Raw genomic sequence first — 20,018 nt, 5'->3', positions numbered from 1 at the left:
CTTTGCTCCTTCCCTCCCAGGAAGGGAATGTTTAAATTTTTCTTCCTTTCTGTTGTTCCCTGCATGTGTTAACAACCAGCTTGCAGACCCTATCACAAAGGATTTATTTTCTTTTTCTATTACCACGATCTATCAAAATTTCTATTGGCTTTGTGAATTGCAGTTGGAAATTAATTTAAAAGCATTCTTCATCGGCAGCAGGATTAGATTATTGGCGAAACACACTTATTTCTATTTTTATAGTATACAGACCATTTACAGGAGAACCGTCATAGTATTTTTAAATTACATTGTATATTTAAATTGTAACAAGAAACATGTGGGCCAAGGAAGGGATGAAACTGTAAGGCACTTTTCACAATCTGACCTCTAAAGAAAAGATATTTCAAAAGATTAAAAAATTATTAATTTTTATTTATATGAAAAATGTATACAATTACTAACATATATATTCTAATATATTGAAAATGTATTAGTATATTCTCATATGTGTGTATGTATATTCTAACATTAGAATATATCTATTAGCCTATATATTAGAATACATATATATTCACATATATATTCTCCCCTCCTTTTCTCATCATAACTGATTCAAATATCATCAATTCTGAGCCTGGTGTTAACGACTAAAATTAATTTTTTCAAATGAATACTCACCAAAGTACTTCTAATCTTACTTCAGCTGTCAATATGCTGGGTGGGGTTTTTTGATCATGGTGATTTGTCTCGCTCCTGTATTTCATGGGGGAACAGAAAAGCAAACCTTTAAACACTCCTATATTCTTAACACAATCTACTGTTTTCTAGAACTTGCTCTTGCAAATTGACCAATTAAATCAAACAACACTGTCATAACCTCATTATTCACAAGTGATGATAACCTTTACACCAAAACCTGGTCTAAGGTGGAAACCATATGAAACAACAACATTCTCACAATTTCCACTTGAGATCACAACTTTTCCCAGGTCAGAGAATTCAGGCTGAGTTTAAGGGACATAAGAGGTTGTGCTATCAAACCACAAAAACTTGGAGGTACACAGGGGAAATGAAATTTCCCTCTCTCTACAAGATGCTTTTCTTGCCTCCTGCCCTAACAGTCCCGAACTAGAAACACAGCATACAGACACACTTTTTAAGGGACCAACCTGGTTGACAAATTACCTAGTTTTTTTTAAGGTCAGGCTAATTCCCCAATACGGGGTATGGGCTGTCCACACTGGCAGCCGTGATAGCAAAGACAGACTGGTATGCTACCAAGTTCGGGGGGAAAAAAGGGAGAAAAAGGATGAGAGACAGCGGTGTCTTGCCACCGTAGAATTCATAACCTTCAGCTGAAAAAGTTTCACTCTTTTTTCAGATAACAGGACTCCCGGCCTACAGCCTATGAGCAAGCCCAGTCCCCCATTTTGGTGCGTACGTTCCATGAACTCCAAAGCACCCATTTTCCTGGGCGCTTCTGGATGCAGGCGGGGATCGGGCCAAGCGCTTGGTGAACTTGCTGCCTACCGGCTTCTCCGCCAGCCTTTCCACTTGTCCTCCGCCCAGCAGGACTCAAAAGATGTCCCGTCACATTCAGCGCCGATACCCTCTGGCGGGTGATGGGACACGGATGATCGGTGTCATCTGCCAGGAGGGGCTTGCCGTTTGCTCACCAAATAGATTCCCGTTGCCTGAAGGGAGGGAGGGGGGGATTGTAATCACCAACAGCCCGTGTGCCGGGCTAAGTCTCGCACGGAGCGAACTCCGGGAGGTGCAAACAGGTAACAAATCCCATTGTTTCCCGTGAAGGACGGTGTCATGCGCTGCGATTGTGTTAGGCACTGAACAAATAACCTACGCAAGCCTTTTCCCACTTTGTGTCAAAGGCTTCACATTGTCAGGGCAGCGACCTGCAAACGGCTTCCGAAAGCACACGGCTCTGCCCCTCTCCGGACACCGCGGTGTCTTCGCTACCTTTCAGCTTTTACTTTCAGGTGACTTTGTGCATCGGCCAAATAAGCGACCGACACACTCTGCCACGCTTCGAACGAAGCCACCTCCCGCGCGCACTAATCCTTCCCGCTCCAGGCAGGGGTTTAGCAGAGACCCATGGGCGCCCCCCCGCCCCCCCGAGCCGCCCCGCTGCCTCCCCGACCTCCGCACCGCGCATGCGCGCGCGCGCCACCCGAGCAGGGGGGGGCGCGGACGGGCCGGGCCGCGCCGGGCCGGGCGCGCGCCGGCCCCCGCCGCGCCGGCGGGCTCGCCGGCTCCTGCCGGCCGGCTGCCAGCCCTCAGTACGCCTGCGCCAGGGCTCGCGGAGGGGAGGGGCGGAGCGGAGGGGGGCGGGGGCGGCGGCCCCGCCCGCGGCAGCTGTCTGTCATCCGCGCTCCGCGCCGGTCTCCCCGCCCCCTGTCGCTCCCCCTGTCCGGGCCGTGGATGGGTTAGTACCTGCCACCGCCGCCCCGCGCCCGGGGCCGGGGCCGGGGCCGCGCTGAGGGGCGGGCGGCGGCCGGTCGCCGCGCTGAGGGGCGGGCGGCGGCCGGTCGCCGCGGAGGCCGCCCGCCAGTCCGTCCCCGGAGGGCTTCACCTGGCGCCGCCTGGGGCGGGGCGGGGCGCGGCCTCCGGAGGCGGGGGGCCGGCCCGGCCCGGCCCGGCTTGGCTTCTTCCTCCTCCTCCTCGGAGCGGAGCGAGGCGAAAGGTGGGTGTCGCAGGGGGCCGGGTCTCGGAGGGGCCGGGCTCGGGACGGGGATATTGCCGCGGGCTGCAGCGCCAGGTGCTCGTGCGCGAAGGCAAGCGGCAGCCGCCGCTGACCCGGCGCCGACTGACCGGCCGCTACTGCGCCCCAGCTTCGCGGTACCTGCGGCTTTCGCGCTTCTCTTCTTTCTGCGTTCTCGTGCCTCTGCCCCGCTCTTCTCCTCTCCTTCTTCTCTATGCTTCGCTGGCGGGGCCGGGGCGCGCCTTTCCCACGGCGCTGCGGGCGGCCGGCTTTCCCCCCCGCCGCGGCAGCGCTGCGGGGAGCGCGGGCGGCGGCTCTCCCGGGCGGGATGCTCCGCGGGGCTTGGGCTGCCGTCCCGAAACGCCGCCGGCGCTCCGGGGCGGAGGTGGCGTTCGCCCCTCGGATGCCGCTGGTTGGCGGGTCTTGCCGCTTATGGCCGAGTTGCCCTTTTTTTAAGGCGTTCAAAAAAAGCCCTTTGGCGCGCCGCTTTCTGAAGGGCGAGTGAGTTCTTGGGGACCGCAGTTCCGCGTCGTGACTGAAGTTTTGTACCTCAAGCCCGGCGGGTGGTGGTCTGTAGCGGAAAGAACGAGGGGGTGCTGCTGTCTGCCGCGTCGCCGGTGCCTGACAGCAGTGCGTATGTGGAAGTGAACTGATTGACACCTCGCCCGCAAGGTTAATCGATAATCGGAACGATTTCTCTTGTAACGCTAAGTGCGTTTTTATAGGCAGCCGTGAAGCCCTTAAATACGCAGTAAGTTGTTAGAGCGACAAAGCTTACCCAGTACGTGGTCCTCAGAAGATCTTTTCTCACAAGTTTGAAGCATTGCACTCCCGTTGCTGCGGTCGCGTGATATACACCAACTTCTTGTCTTGCGTCTCGATAAAGTTTCTTAACTTGAAAAGAAGTAATCAAACCAAGTTTGTTATGTCTACTGCCAACTTCCCTCACTACTTTTTAAGTGCTAACGTGATTGCTGGTATTTTTTTCCTTTGCCTATTGGTATTCCAGAATCCAAGGCCTCGGAAGTCTGACAGCGGTGGAAGATTCAGCTGCCCCAGGAGAGTAACTGTGCCTAAGGTCAGTAAAGTACTTTGCTGTTTCCTTTTTTTTTTTTCATCATAACAGTACACATACATGAAAATGGAAATGATCACTAAAGATCAGCGGTGGCAGGTACTAACCGATCGACAGCCCAGCCAGGGGGAGCGGCAGGACCAACGCCCCATCTGCCGCCTGGTGTGGGCAGGGGCCGCGGCCGGCACCGGGGAGGCCAGCACGGAGCACAGATGACGGTGCTTCTAACTTCATGGAGAGACATAGATATTATTAACTTAAAGTGCATGCTGTACCTCAGTGACCCGTAAAATCTTACCTGTGCTTGAAATCTAGGAATTCTGAAACAGAAGTTAGAAAGACTTTTTTGTTGTTGTTGTTTCTGACAACTCAAAGCAGTGCAGCCCAAACTTTTCTGATGTCTTTTAAGTCTGTTGCAGTGGAAGCCTTGATAAGGAGGCAGATTGACAAGAACACTCTCGGATAAATGCTGGTTAATCAAAATGCACATACATTAAAAAAACTTAATGAGTAATTTTGCTATGATCAGCATTTTGTCACATTAGCTTTGAAACTAATTTCTAGAGAATTTCAAAAGAAAATTAAGGAAGTTCTCACCGGAGTGAGATTATCCTCTTTATTAATATCAAATGTGCTTATGAGGAACATGTAATTTTTATTTTTCTTTTAAGCCATTTGACAATACAAATCTTTTTTTCTCCTAGGTTGTGGAATTGCCCTCTAAGCTGAGTGTATGGTTTGCATGATATCCCTGTTCACTTTCAACTAGTATGGTGAGTTTCTTTTGGAAACTGTTTTTTAATTTTGGTAAAGTTTTTGTTATTTCAGTTGAGAGAGGAGGGAAGGGGCATGTGTCAGTTAGTCTACTGCCCTGAAATACTAATATTAAAGGTAACTTAAGGTTGACATTCATTCTGTTCTGAGTAGAAATAGCATAAGCAAAACATACGTAGTTCTTAAATTGTACAAATCTGACATCACAAAGTAGAACCTTCCAAATAAACTTGGTTGTCAGAGAGTAAAGCAAAGACTAAAGGTGCATTAAAGGTGAATCAGTTGGGTGGTTTTTAAGAAATGTTCTTAAGTAGAGCTTTTTAGGTGTTTCAGTAATGATACAGGTGGTTGATCATAACTGCAAGTTTGACTATGCTTTGAGTTGTTAGATGCTGCCTGTGACGCTTCATGAAGGCCTGTTTTTTGGGGTGTGATTTTTTTTTTTTTTTTTTTCTTTTTTAGAAGATGCTAAGGACTTTCTGAGAATTGGACTTGATTGGAGGATTTCCAAACTGTTAGGTGAAAATGCAAGCTGTGAAGACCATGACTGGTTAAAACTGCCCTTGCATGAAGAATTTTAAAATTTTTCATAAACCAGCTTGTGACTTCTTTGTTGTTGCTGTTAAATGCTCTTAAAAATAGGAAGAGTAAAATAAGTAAAATTACACTTCATCAGCACTAATATGCAAATTAAATACAGGGACTGATTTATTTCTCTGGGATACTGAGGCTAATTTAGATCTAAAACTTATATTTAGTAAGGGTAAGAATACATAGAGGAGCTATGAAGAGAGAAACTATTTTTATTTGGATCAGGAAGATTCTCTAGAAAGCTGTAAAAATTCCACTGTTTTGTGGCAAAGAAATTGGCTCTTCATTGCATTTGGAGGAAAATGTGATTCAAGTTAAACTGATTAAATTCAAAGAAATTAGTAATGGTATGAACTATAAGTTTTTGTTGACTATTGAAGGCAGCCCAGATATGTATATAGATGTATATTTTTCTTTAACTGAGGTTAGTGACTTCCTTGTGGCTTAGTAAGAGAAAAAAATCAGGAACAACAGTAAACACAGCAGCTGAATTTATATTTGCAAGTTAAATTCAGCCACTCTGGTACCAGATTAAAAAGATTTCAAAAGGCTTCTGAATTCTGGAAGATGATGTTCAAATTCTTAAAGAGATGTCAACCACTTGCATGTTATTATCCTTAGGTTTCTGGCTCACAAGCCTTTTTCGGATTTATATTCTACATAAGTAGAATTACCTGGCTTACTTTTTCCTGTAGTTTCTTCATCAATACCTGTTTCTAACCCACTTTGAGTGATGTGCTTATGAAAAATGTCTAATGTAGGCCTAATGTGAATGAAATCATCCCTCATGAGCCTGCTGTTCACTGATCAAACTTGTTTACTACTACTATGTGATACAATCAGAAATGGGAATCATCTGTCACAATCAGAAACATCAAAATAGCGTAATATAAATTGATCTCATAGTTTTCTTACCAGTTGTCAAATTACTATTTATTTGATTTGGTCTATAGTCAAGAAAATTAATCTGCTTAGGTACCCTGTGGGGTGGAGATAAGCAGTTAAGTATGCTGGGTCCTACCAGGGAGTATTTATCAAGTTTTCTGCTAAACTAGTCCTGTGCTAGCTGAAGAACCTGTGGAAGCATTAAGTGATTAGCACAAGTGTGTTTAGGTTGACTTTCTTTTAAAGGATATCCTGATTAAACATAATATTGTGTCAAAATATGAAGATGAGAGTTAGTTATGTAATAAAAGTATGCCTACAGCTGCTGTTTCAAGGTACGGTTCTTAATTCTTTTCTTTTGCACTCATTAACTGTTGCATGGAATTGCACTGTTGCTTTTGGTTTTTCTGCTTTTGACCATTGTATGTAATTTGTACTTCTAATTTAATTTTGTGCTGCCTAATCTTTGTGGAAGACTACATTTGAGAGTCTTCCCCCGCCCCCTCTCCTCATTTCAGCATGTGAAAATAGACCCTATCTTTTCAGGTCTGTGGACATGACTTTCATATTGGAGTAAGAGGCAGCATTTCTGACACCGCGGCAGACTGGGTAGGTGCAAAGGAAAAAGTGTTTTGACTGTTCCTGTTGCTACCACTCTTCCCTACTCTTGCTGTTTCCTTGTTAACTGAAGTTGTTCAAACTCAGGACTGTTGCCAAAAGTGCAGCACCATCCTTGGCAGCACATTTCTGCATCTCCCTTATGATGTAGCAATTGTTGTGTGTGAACTGCATAGTAAATTATTCTGGTACCATGCTGCCTTGCAGTTGTTAGTCACTGAAGGGGGAGCTGTAAGAACACAAGGGTGGGGAATGACATGACTGCCTCTGCTTGCTGCCGCCTTAGGGTCATCTTAAACTGACCAGGAGGCCACACCCTAAATTTCCTATGAAACCCAGTGGAATGAATGCTTATATGATTCAATAATCTAACCATTATCTCTGCAATTGACTTTCTTAATTACACTGTACTACAAGTAATTTAACTTGCTGCCATTCTTATTCATTAGGAGACACGGTGTATTACAGGGGCATTTAAAGTCAAGGCGAAGACATCATTCTTTCTCAATAGTGAATACCAGAAGCAAAGGAGCCAAAATAATGTTTGCATACGTACACTCTGTGCAGCTGTGCATATTTCACGCAAGTGCACAAGTGTATGGTGGAGTCAGTACTCCCTACTAGGATCCTACCATTCAAACAAAACATTACTGTCTCTTGGGAGGTGAGTTGTATTAATCATGGGAGTAAGGATGATCCAAAAACAGTTCAGGTACAGGCAGAAATCAAATCTTACCGTGTCTTCTGGTTTGGGATCAGACCATGAAGAGAAATCAGGGACTGGTAAGCCTTTTCTTGTCTTTAGGTGAAATGGTAGCTACATGTGCAGTGGCACAAGAGAAGGATGTGAAATAACTTCCATGTGTAATGAAGAGCAGGCCACTGCAGATCTGTCCTACTGTACCTTGCAGTGACTTCGTTAAGAGTATCGCTCCAACTTTCAATTCTTGCTTACTAGGTAATTCCTAGACTGCAATACTTTGAAAAAGGTCATAGACACTTTAAAGAGAGGATTCAAAACACATTTTTGCACTTGTCCAGAGTGACAACATACTTCAAGGGTAGTACTTGAGCATGCAAACTATGCTTCAAAGACTTCTGTATCTTAAAGGTCTTTCCAACCTAAATGATTCTATGATTCTATATGCCTTCAGCCTTTTAACTGTAGTATTTTCTAGGCGAGAAACAATTACAATACTGTTTGGCAGTCAGCATGGAATGCATGTTGCCACAGTGACCCCCAAAACCACTGCAAATTAAATGAATACAGCATCTGGGTATTTTACTGACTTGTAACATTGCCAGGTGACTTAGTTTAATTCATAAATTACATGTAATCCCTCTTGGTTTTGTTAGGCTTTCTTTTCCTACCTAGCTTTGCTAGGCTTGATTAGGATTTCCTTTCCGGTTCCATTTCTGTGGGTTTTTTCATTGTTAATTTTCTCATTTTATTACCCACTATAGTCCATTCATTTTCTTACTTTTTTTTTTATTTGTCAGTTCATCTGTTTCTATTTTCTAGTCTCTGATTTCTCTTCCTGGATCCATGTATACAGACAAGTTATTTGTTCTGAGGTTGTGTTACCAGGAAAATTACTCTAGCTTCAGGTCTATTCCTTCCCCCTTGTTTTGGTTACCTGTCCTTTCCCAAAACACAGTCAATTGAAATCTGTAATGATTTTTTTGTGAAGTCATTCATTCACTGCACAATGTAAGACCTTGGATGTGGTGGAAGCTGTAGTGCAAAACTTAGTTTCTGTGCAGGAAACTTCTTGAACTCAAAAGTAGGGGATCTGTTCATTTTTCATTTGGTTTCTGTCAGTGCTAGTGAACTTGTTTCTGTGTAATAAAACTTGGTGGATGTATAGAAAAGCTTGCTCTCCTTATAAAACTGATCAGTTTTATAAAGATGAATACAAACTCCAGACATCCTCAGTCTCTTGAGCTGTTTGGCTGTTGTGGTTTAACCCCAGCCAGCAACTAAGCACCATGTACTATCTATCTATCACTCCCCCTCCTCAACAGGACAGGGGAGAGAAAATATAACAAAGGGCTCATGGGTTGAGATAAGAACAGGGAGAAGTCACTCAATCAATTACCATCACGGGCAAACCAGACTGGGCTTAGGGAAAATTGACTTAATTTATGGCCCATCAAACAAGAGTAGTGTAATGAGAAATAAAACCAAATCTTAAAACACCTTCCCCCCACCCCTCCTTTCTTCCCAGGCACAGCTTCACTCCTGAATTCTCTACCTATCCCCTGCCAGCGGTGCAGGGGGATGGGAATGGGAGTTGGGGTCAGTTCATCACACGTTGTCTCTGCTGCTCCTTCCTCCTCAAGGGCAGGACTCCTCACACTCTTCCCCTGCTCCAGTGTGGGGTCCCTCCCACGGGAGACAGTTCTCCACAAATTTCTCTGGTGTGGGTCCTTCCCACGGGCTGCAGTTCTTCATGAACTGCTCCAGCACAGGTCCTTTCCACGGTGTGCAGTCCTTCAGGAGCACAGACTGCTCCAGCGTGGGTCCCCTGCAGGGTCACAAGTCCTGCTAGAAAACCTGCTCCAGCATGGGCTCCTCTCTCCACAGATCCGCAGGTCCTGCCAGGAGCCTGCTCCAGCGCGGGCTTCGCACGGGGTCGCAGCCTCCTTCGGGCACCCACCTGCTCCGGCGTAGGGTCCTCCACGGGCTGCAGGTGGAGATCTGCTCCACCGTGGACCTCCGTGGGCTGCAGGGGGACAGCCTGCCTCACCATGGTCTTCACCACGGGCTGCAGGGGAATCTCTGCTCAGGTGCCTGGAGCATCTCCTCCCCGTCCTTCTGCACTGACCTGGGGGTCTGCAGGGTTGTTTCTCTTACATGTTCTCACTCCTGTCTCTGGCTGCTGTTTCTGTGCTGCCACAACTTTTTTCCCATCTTAAATCTGTTATCTCAGAAGCACTACCATCGTCACTGATGGGCTTGACCTTGGCCAGCAGCGGGTCTGGCCTTGGCTCTGTCGGACATAGGGGAAGCTTCTAGCAGCTTCTCACAGAAGCCACCCCTGTAATCCCCCGCTACCAAAACCTTGCCACGCAAACCCAATACATTGGCTTTTTTAATTTGTAAATGTTTTTTTTCCCCTTGGTCTTTCTCCTCCAGACAACCAAGTATTTACAGAGATGGAGTACCAAAATGTGAGTGAAGGTATGGGTGGCAAAACTACATATATTGTCCAGTCTTACAGGTCAACTTAATGCATGATCTAAAGTAGTGCTTAAAGGAAAGGTCAATGGGTATAGGCATCACTTCCTGGTAAACAAAATAAATTAGTGTCTATAAATCTATGCAGTTCCAGATTTTTTTTTTTTTTTTCCCAGATTGAAAGCAGCTATCTGTTGCTTCAGAAACTGAGTTGTCTTAATTGTCATTAGTTTGGAAGTGTTAAGTAAGTCTGTTGCTGGAGGAGACTGTGTTTATATATAATTTCCTTTTATTCTGTACAGCCCTGCTTTGTCCACTAATATATGCCTTTCAATTTGTTGAAACAGACCTTGTGTATGTACAATGGATTTGTTTTCTAAAATAGAAAACAAATTTATTGAAGTAAAATTAAGTGCTTTGAAAATGTAAAAGTAACTTGAAAATAACTAGTCATTGCTAAGTCTTATCTGCAGGATCCCATAGCATATGTTCTGTAGGGAAATTGTTTTGCTAATGGCACTGCTAATGGCAATTTTTGTCTCACCATCATGTAAAATAAGTCTCAAGTGTATCTGTGTATATTATATTTATATACGCTAGTGGGACTTCTACGTAAATGCAAAGATCATTCAGTTGATACTGTGTTCCCCTATTGCCTCTGCTCTCTGCTGCTTCTTTTTGCTGTGTAATGGTTGCCCTCTGTAGGGCTGAGGAGTGGGCAGTAATAACATAAATACTGTCTTTGATGTAGAATCACCAAGGAACAAGATTATGATTCATTAGGAATTTTTTATTTTTGTCAACTTTATTTTGGAGCCATAGGGTTCATCTGTTTTGTGTACAAAATGGGCATTTTTAGTGCACACTTGTGACAAGCGTAGCCTAGCGTGTTGTGAGCAATGTTCTTTTGGAGGAGCTCTTTATCATAGTACTAGTTGCTGTTTCAGAGTGTACCTTAACAGACAGGGAGAGGGACTCATAACATATGACAAGAAAAAAGCCAGGTCTCAGCAGGATCCAGAGTTCTCAAAACATACAATCCAAAGACTAGATTAAAACTGTGTTCTAGTCTAATGAGTGTTAATAACTTGATGTTTACCCACAGCAATCTAATTTAAAACTGTAGACTGCCCAAAGGTGGTCTCAGTGAGGTGGTACCTCATTTAGTTATCAGTATTTTATAAAACACAGAGACTATTAACAGGATGCATGGATTTAAATATTAATAAAATTCAGGAGTTGTATTTGCTTCATACGTTTTCTTCTCAGACTCATGTTTCTCCCACAGTTGATTGTATGTTTGTAAGCAAAATAATAGGGTTAAAACTAAAGAAGTCATGCTTAACAGTAATATGATTTTAGTGTTACTGTTAAATCACTTCGTAGTATACTTTGATCAGGAAAAATTATTATCTCGCCAGCTAACTTGTGTGTTCTATTCAGAGTTGGAATAAATGAAGACTGTTAGAGGATGTACTATTGTGAATTAAAACTGAAGAGAAAAGTTTGTCTTCTGTCATTGGTGATACTTAGCAGAGGGAATAAGAGAGGAGAAGATCTTGTCCTGTGGTGGGTTGACCCTGGCTGGACACCAGGTGCCCACCAAAGCCGTTCTATCACTCCCCCCTCCTCAGCTGAACAGGGGAGAGAAAACATAACAAAGGGCTTGTGGGTCGAGATAAGGACAGGAGAGATCACTCACCAATTACCGTCATGGGCAAAATAGACTCAGCTTGGGGAAAATTAACTCAATTTACTACAGATCAACCAGAGTAGGGTAATGAGAAATAAAACCAAATCTCAGAACACCTTCCCTCCACCCCTCCCTTCTTCCCGGGCACAGCTTCACTCCTGGATTCTCTACCAAACCCCTGCAGCGGCGCAAGGTGACGGGGATGGGGTTTATGGTCAGTTCATCACACATTATTTTCTGCTGCTTCATCCTCCTCAGGGGCAGGACTCATCACACTTTTCCCCTGCTCCACCATGGACCTCCCTGGGCTGCAGGGGGACAGCCTGCCTCACCATGGTCTTCCCCACGGGCTGCAGGGGAATCTCTGCTTGGGCGCCTGGAGCACCTCCTCCCCCTCCTTCTGCACTGACCTGGGGGTCTGCAGGGCTGTTTCTCTTACATGTTCTCACTCCTTTCTCCGGCTGCCGTTTCTGTCTGTCCCAGCAACTTTTTTTCCTTCTAAAATCTGTTATCCCAGAGGCGTTACCACTATCACTGATGGGCTCGGCTTTGGCCAGCGGCGGGTCCGTCTTAGAGCCAGCTGGTAGGGGCTCTGCCGGACACAGGGGAAGCTTCCTTACAGAAGCCACCCCTGTAATGCCCCCCCCCTCCCCGCTACCAAAACCTTGCCACACAAAGCCAATACATGTCCATATATACTGAAAAGATGGAGCATTCATGTAAACAAAAGATGTAGGCTTTCTGGATACAGGGGAGAATGTAAACAAAAATTAATGTTGTACTGTCTCCTGAGTCTCCAGACAGTCTGAGATTATGACTTTGCCCTCATTTATATGATTACTTTGTTAATACTGAAGCTTTAATCTAAAGGATGATTCCTACAGTGGCTAGTTTATTACTAATTGTTCCAACAGATGAAGCAGAGTTGGGCTGAGGAACAGAGACTATTGCATGAGAAAGTGTCATGCAGTGAGAAGCTGATAAACATTGCTAAGGTAGTGGGGAGGAAACAAAACACAAATGAGACAAGAAGGACAAGAACTGTGGGTATCATAGCTGTGACTATGTTTTTCCTGCATACTACACTACTCTCCTAGAAAATATTAAGTAGTAATTAAAAATTCAGCTTGTGAATAGAAGTATTGTACTCTATTGTTGATCTTGATGCAAATCTTTCATCTATTAGGACAAGAGCTTATTCAAGTAATACTTAATTTATGTGATGCACATCATCATGCAGATTTTTATTACTTTCCAACCACTTGACTTCAAGTGTGCAATTCTTAGAGCTTTTAGTCCTAGAGTTATGTGATTGTTTGAGAACATGAATCTTCCTTTTAAAAAATAAAAAATATCTGGCTTTTGTAGTTGTGGAGAAAAGCTTTAAATGTGAAGCTGAAAATTAAATACTCAAAAGGCAAACAATCCAAAACATATGTGTTTAGAGTGTCATGGTTAAGTTGAGAATGGAATTCTTTTTTTTTTCCAGACAATTTGTAACGCTCTGAAAACTTGTAAGTTAGAAAAAGTAGTTTCATGCTTTTAAATTGAATGATTGATCAGTTGAGAGACAAATCTTTTTGGTAGCTTCCTGTGAATCCATGGCGGGTTTTGGATGCATGGGAAGCGAGATCTTTTTTCCCCAAATATTATTTTCTTAAACTAAGTTATGTATGTTTAGTTCTGCAGAACAATAGAAATCAAAGTAACAAAAGTAAATATCTTTCATGCTACAAGGTAGAGCTGCTGATAAACACTGTATCCTGGAATCTTGTTTGTGCATTTTTCTGTTTTCAGAAGGAAGTAGGGTTAAAAATGAACAGTGAAAAGGGTGTGTTTCACAGACAAATTTTGCAGAATTTTGTTGATTGCTATTGTGATCCTGGCAGTCGTTTTCTTTTTTTCTCTCCATGCAATGCATTGTTAAACTATTTCCTTTGCAAGAGAAAAAAAAAAGGCACAACTCATCATATTTTGACTTTCATAACAATGTTTTTCTTTCTTCCTTTAACCTATTTACCATTACTTTGCAGTAATTTGCTAACATCTTCAATTTTCTTTCTTCATGTTTTTTCTACGGTGTTGTTACAGATCTCTTAGTAGTTGGTTTAAAGGTAGGAATCTCTTTATAGCCTTTCACATACACTGGTTACTTCTTTTATTATAACCCTTCCTGGTTTTTGCTGATGCCATGTTGATAATCATAAACCTCATGGTTTTGTTCTGTTTCTCTTAGCTGTATTTCTTTCTCAATTTTAACCTTTAATAATAACAAATTATAAACCAGATTGTCCAGTTATGGTACTTTTGTACTTTTTAAGGCTATGTAAATTTTCTTCTGCCCAAATTCTGCCTAACTTACTTGTGGGTTTTTTAGGTTACTGGTTGTTTACATCCTGTAAACATCTTCTGATTGGTTCATAGTAAAGCATAAAATGGCACAAAACCATACACAATATGACATTGTATAGATACATTTGTGATTTCAACCAAAACCCCTTAAGTTTAAGGCAAAGTATCATCTTACTGTACAGGACTTCATTCTGTACAGTGTTTATTTACAGACATACTCACACATTCAATTACTTATTAAGAATTAGGATGAAGATTTTAGTAAGGATGGTGTTGAGTGTCCTATTGATTGTTTGAAAAAGGAATATATTGAAGTAACTTTCTCTTGAAACAAAAAACCTGTGTTAACTCATGAGGAAAACCTAAATTTTCATCTTCACATATTTAAGCGTTAAACTAACTAGGAAGCATAGACATTAATCTTTATTGCTAGTAAAGTTTGCATTTAAACTACTGGAAAACAACATTGTTGGAAATCATAAATCGGTGATGATGCTACGAAGAAAAGCTGTCATCTTTTTGATGCACAGTTTCAAAGGAAGCTCTGCTTCTCTGTCATGATGCCTGCTTGGTCTCTGGAGCATTCAAAGTTTTATATAGATTCTTGTCCTTTAGGATGAGTTTAAAGCCTTCATACTGAGGGGAGGTATTTCATACTTTAAGAATGAAAATGTACATTTATGTTCATTTAAAAACTTAACTTGTCACACTAATTTTACAGGTCAAGATAATCCCATGCTCAAGGTTGCTTTTGTTGATAGTGGTTTATTTTACTACTGTGGTCTCCTTGCTCCACTGCAGCCTCTCCCAGTGACTCAAATCAGTTGAGCAGTCTCGACATCATATGTTAGAGGGAAGTACCTAGAGGAGGAGAAAAGCCTCTGTGATAGTGAATCTCTAGAAAGGCATGGTTGATATAAGAAGTCTGTGTTTTCTCTCGTAAGCTAATGATTTACTTCCTGGCATCTTCAAATTGCATATTGATGGGACATACACAATTTCAAGAGGAAAATATTATTTCCTTAGGTTCTTGCCCTGTATCTAGCATAAATGCAAAGTATATAATGTTATACTGTTCTGACCTGTGGACTCTGGTCATGATGTCTGGTTTGGACTTTCTGCATGAAACTGCAGGTTCGATACAGTTGGTAGTGGTGTATCTTATTTTAAATTCTGATGTAGTCAGTCTTAAATGTGACAGCTGGAAGTATAAAGGTGTCTGTACATCCAGATGCAGACTTAGCATTACTGAAATTTTTTTCTCTTTAGTAATAAAAGAAATGTAGTCATAAAATTCTGTGAAGTGTCATATTATTGTTCAGTTTAAGTGAACAGCAAACTGTTAGAGTGATACCTACATTTGGCCCATGTCAACTTCTGCTGTGAATTCCTGTAATACAGTGGATTGTAATGCAGTTCTACACCATGTCCTCATTCGAGTGTAAACTTCTTTGATGCAGAAATGGTGTGGTTTGTAATTTTCATTTCTCTTGCTCACTCACATTTGTGCAAAATTAGTGAAACAATAGTTGGACCTTACATTTTCCTATGCTTATTTTCAGACCCTAATATGTTTAGGGAGATGCAAACGTCTTTGATATTGGTGATGCATGTTTAGCAGTTCTCCTAGTGTACAAACTAGAAACCTTTTTGTTTTGCTGCAATAAGAAAGATGTCCTTCTCTCTACATGGGAATGCACCTCAATAAATTTGAGAAATTAACTTTTAAATGAGTGTGGGTTTACTGCTTTAAGTATGAATAGGCTGTATTAGTACACTGGGAAAGGAAACAACAGGGACATGGAAGACGTAAGTTATTCTGACCTTCAGATTAATTATTTTCAAATTAATCTGTTCAGTTTTATTGAAAGCCGAATAAGTGTGCAAAGTGTTGTGTAAATAAGAAGTGTGGAAAAGGCTTTTGGTAATACGTCTGTTTTTCCTGGAGTCTCATGCAAATTACTAAATTTTCCAAAGTCATATTTACTAATAAATTATTCTTAAAATGGAAATGCTGAAGTGCCAGGAATACACTTGTTTTATTATATAAATGCAGCCTGTCAGGGAGGGGAGAACAACCTGATCTGCAGATCCCTTTGTTACTTTAACATTGTTAATTTTGAGACTCCTTCATTTTGATTGGTTTTTGGATTGTTTGGTTCCCCATGTGTAGTCTGATATACCAAATACATTATCTAATAGTGATGCAAAAGAGTCATAATTCAGTTCCTGAGATTGTGTGATGCTGTTCTGTGTCAAGTGCAGTTAATAAATAGTTTGTCTTTGCTTGTTCTTCAAATCAGTAATAGTGGCAGAACACTGCTGAATTCTACCTGCTGCACTAGGAGCAAATTGATGAGAGTTAAGCTGTCTGTGGTTTACTTTGTATTTCACACCATTAAAACAATCTTCTTATGTGAACAGTAGTTCCAAAATCTGTGGGAAGCAGGAAAGTGTGTCATTCTATTAAAGGCAGCAAAAGGTAGAGTGGAAGTTTAATATTGACCTGCCTCCATGAGTAGTTGTCAGAATTGGGAAGGAACAGCAACAGTACTTACCAAGCTGTGGTGCCGATTGGTTTTGTCATGCCTTCATCACAAGGTACAGAGTAAAAGGCAAATTATTATTTTTCTTACAGAAGAGAAAACAAATGAAAAACAGTTCTGTGGTATACCCTACTGTTGTTGTTCTCCTGCTCCCACACTTACACAATTTTTCAGACCTTAAAGGGTAGAGAATTCAGTGCTTGTGTCATAATATAAAGGAGAGCTGCATACTATATGATACTTCCAACTCTAGAACACCTGGAGAGTTGAGGTTTCTATTTAAAATATCAGGGGTCTTTGTCCAGGAGCATTAGAGACTTATGAAATTCCTTGTGTTGATAGTCTGCATAGAGCTTTCTTCATCTGAGCTCAAGCTAACATGCTGAATCTATTTAATTTGATATTTTAACTTACTAAGGTAGCTATGCAGTTCTCTGAAAACAGTTACCCCTTTTAATGTGGTAAATACTTTCAGCTGAAAAGTTACATGGCTCAGAGAATATAATTTCTTAGCTTTTTGTCAATTATTATTACTTCCCATGTTACAAAAAATGGGAGTGGTTCTTTTCATAATTGAAAATGTTGTTTAATAACTTTTCACATTAATTCAACTGTCCAGTATAAGTCTACATACATATTTGAAGCCCCTTATAAGCAAAGGCTGAAGTAGACTCTTGGACGTGAAAAACACTGAGCTTCACTCTTAAATTTGTGAAGACAACTGCAGTGTAACTTCCAGGAGAAGGGGAGAAAGATTAACTTGGGATAACCAAGTAAACCAGTAAACTAGGGATACCAAACCCACTTTCTAGTACGTATAAGCACTATCACAGAAGGTATAAGAGGCAGAATTTGGTTTCTGTATGTAGCCTTCCTTTCCATGTTTCAGCCCAGCATGGAGTCCTCCAGGTTGTCTTGCAGGATATCATCACTGAGAGAGAAGGATGTGAAGTATCTTTCCTGGGGATGAGTCTCTGGCCTCCAGTTTGACAAACTATCATTTTAATGCATTTAGTAATCAAATTATTTTTTATTGTAATATTGGGCACTTTAAAAGAGCATTTGTAGATTTAGAATGCTAAACAAGAATTTAACTTTTAGGAATTCTGTTTAAGGGAGAGCAGTCATTGATAGTTTACAATCATTGAAAAATTGACAGTGCCTTTATATAAAAAGGAATATTTTATTAATGTTTTCTTTCCCATTTGATAGCTTAGTTAAATGTTGAAATTGTGGAAAAAGTATTCTTAGCTGATTTCTTCTCAAGTCACTGAAATCCTTGTGAGGTTTTTATGCTGTGTATTATTTGTTTTTATTCACCTGTACTTGCAATGAAGGAATATTGCAAGACTTTTTGTGTAAGAATTGTAAAATATGATAAATCCTAAGCAGCTTTGAAATGTAACTACAAGTGTTGTTCAGAGAAAACAGGACTTGCCTGTGGTAGCCAACTGCTTGTAATAACCTATATAGGAGTTTAAAGATTATGAATAGATGTAATTTTCCTCACGCAGATTTCCTAGCATTTCAGCATCTGTACTATTTAGTTTCTCTTGATCGCTTTTTTGTGAACCACAGTTACCATATGTCTCGGCCTAGTGAGCTGACATCACTTGAGTAATTAGGGTGATGTTGGATGCCCGCAGTTTGACCTCTCTTACGTTGCTACATAGTTGTTAAGGATGGGACTTTCCTTAGATTAAGCACAATCAGGCAGGTGATAGGAAAAAAAAAAGCGTAATTCAGGCCAAACTGAATTTACGTAGGAATATTTGTCCGGTGACTCACTACACCAATCCACAAGTAACAGCTCAAAGAGGTCACCTGCTATGTGACCACTGACATAGCTAATGTGTTTCTACCAATTCCTGTGGCCCCCCAGTGTGAACTGTAGTTTGCCTTTCCTGGAGGGGAGCACAATACGCCTGGAACCACCTGCCATGGGGGTGGAAGCATAGTCCAGTATCTGTCACAGACCTGTGCAAATGGTTTGGAGGAGGACAGTGCCCCAGAACACTTAGAGTAAGCTGATGGCATCATAGTATAGGGAAACACTGCCCAAGGGGTAGATAACAAATACAGTTGAAATTGAACTGAATGTAAGACTTGCAATCAAAGAGGAATAAGGTGAAGGGACTTGCAGGACTAGAAATACAGTTTCTGTGTGTTAAATAGCAACATGGCCACCATTGTCTTCATGCTGACATGATTAGTAAGGTTGTGGCAATAGTTCCACCGATGAACATAAAAGGAAACAAATTTTATTTGGAATGGTAGGATTTTGGTGACTATATGTACCCGGATAAAGTCAGCTCGAGAGCCCGCTGTTCCAAGTCACCAGGAAAAACACACTTGAGTGGGGCCCAAGCAACAATAGGCCTTTGACCAGATGAAGCAATAAATTGCACATGCTGTTGTGCCGACCCCTGTCAGAATGGGTCCAAATGTCTGAAATGTACTAAATAAAACCAGTCAAACCAGTGGAGTTTATGGCAGAAAGCACACAGGGAGACAGGAGTATTCCTTGAATTCTGGAGCCAAGGCTGCTGTCAACCTGAGAAAACCATATCCTAACAGAAAGAGAAACATGAGCCATCTATGAGGGAATCTGGGCAGCATCTGCAGTGATGAGGGATGGAGTCACAACTGCTGCTGACTCCTTGGCTTCTGGTACTGGATGCTGAAAGGAGAAATGCCCTTAACTCATCATGTGGCAAGTTCTACCTGCCCTGATGGGCAGCACTGCTTACCCAGTGGGATCAGATGGTGAAACAGGGACATCCAGGCCTCTTAAAAGAGCTGATAAAATGGCCCCCAAATCGTTATTGGTGTTAGTCTCCCCCTAAAGGGAAGTTTGATTGACATTCAGAATGGGTTATTTTAAAATGTCTAGCCTAAATCATGATGAAAATTATTTTTTCCTGTCCACAGATGAATTGTTTTAAAGACAAATGTAATTTATACTTCTTCCTTTACTTAGATATTGATTTTCATTGTGTGGTATAAGTCATTACTGTGAAGGATACACTATATTAACACATTTACTTAAGTGTTTAACATGTTCATATCTTTAATGTTTACTCTTGCTTTTGGATATGTTTCGTGGCTTTTTCTACTTCAGTTAACTTGTGTTTGTGTGCATGTATGTTGTGTGGTTCTGGGAGAATATTCTGAGAAAATATTCTTGTATGCTTGTTTTCTTCTTAAAGTCTTTCCTGGGCATCACCTGTTAGAAGTGTTAGATTTTTTTGCACTGAGCTAATATGTACATGCTCATATTTTCAGTTTACATGGGAACTGGAATGCTAATAAAGTGACAAAATGCTTTATTTTTAAAATAGTTCCTAGTTAAACAGCACAACTTTCAAATCTGTTGACTATACATGAACCAAACTGAGTTAGCATTAGGAGATCTCTTTTCAACAGCAATTTATTCTTCATTGTTTGATTGCTTCTTTTGATAGAGACAGCCCAGTTCTGGGAGTACTCACCAGCGTTGCCTAAAGTGACATACGAATCCATAAAAGTAAATGAAGCATGGAAAGAGTATAGGCATGTTGGAAGTTGAGCCTGGCACAAGTTAAGTTACGCTAAAGTTGGAA

General features: G+C 41.7%; 1 protein-coding gene across 1 annotated transcript in view; it reads left to right on the top strand.

Annotated features, from left to right (window-relative positions):
- Positions 1 to 2,582: 2,582 nt before the first annotated feature.
- The window catches only part of PTBP3 (polypyrimidine tract binding protein 3), a 60,024-nt gene continuing 42,588 nt past the window's right edge, over positions 2,583 to 20,018 (top strand). The window contains exons 1-4 of the mRNA XM_069776604.1: positions 2,583 to 2,683; positions 3,711 to 3,779; positions 4,481 to 4,549; positions 6,573 to 6,635. Coding sequence (XP_069632705.1) covers positions 4,547 to 4,549; positions 6,573 to 6,635 — 66 coding nt within the window. The 5' untranslated portion in view covers positions 2,583 to 2,683; positions 3,711 to 3,779; positions 4,481 to 4,546. The remainder of the gene's footprint in view (positions 2,684 to 3,710; positions 3,780 to 4,480; positions 4,550 to 6,572; positions 6,636 to 20,018) is intronic.

This window comes from Haliaeetus albicilla, chromosome Z, assembly GCF_947461875.1.
Source record: "Haliaeetus albicilla chromosome Z, bHalAlb1.1, whole genome shotgun sequence".
Taxonomy (NCBI): domain Eukaryota; kingdom Metazoa; phylum Chordata; class Aves; order Accipitriformes; family Accipitridae; genus Haliaeetus; species Haliaeetus albicilla.
Note: the sequence above shows the minus strand (reverse complement) of the source record. Positions and strands in the feature narration are given on the sequence as shown.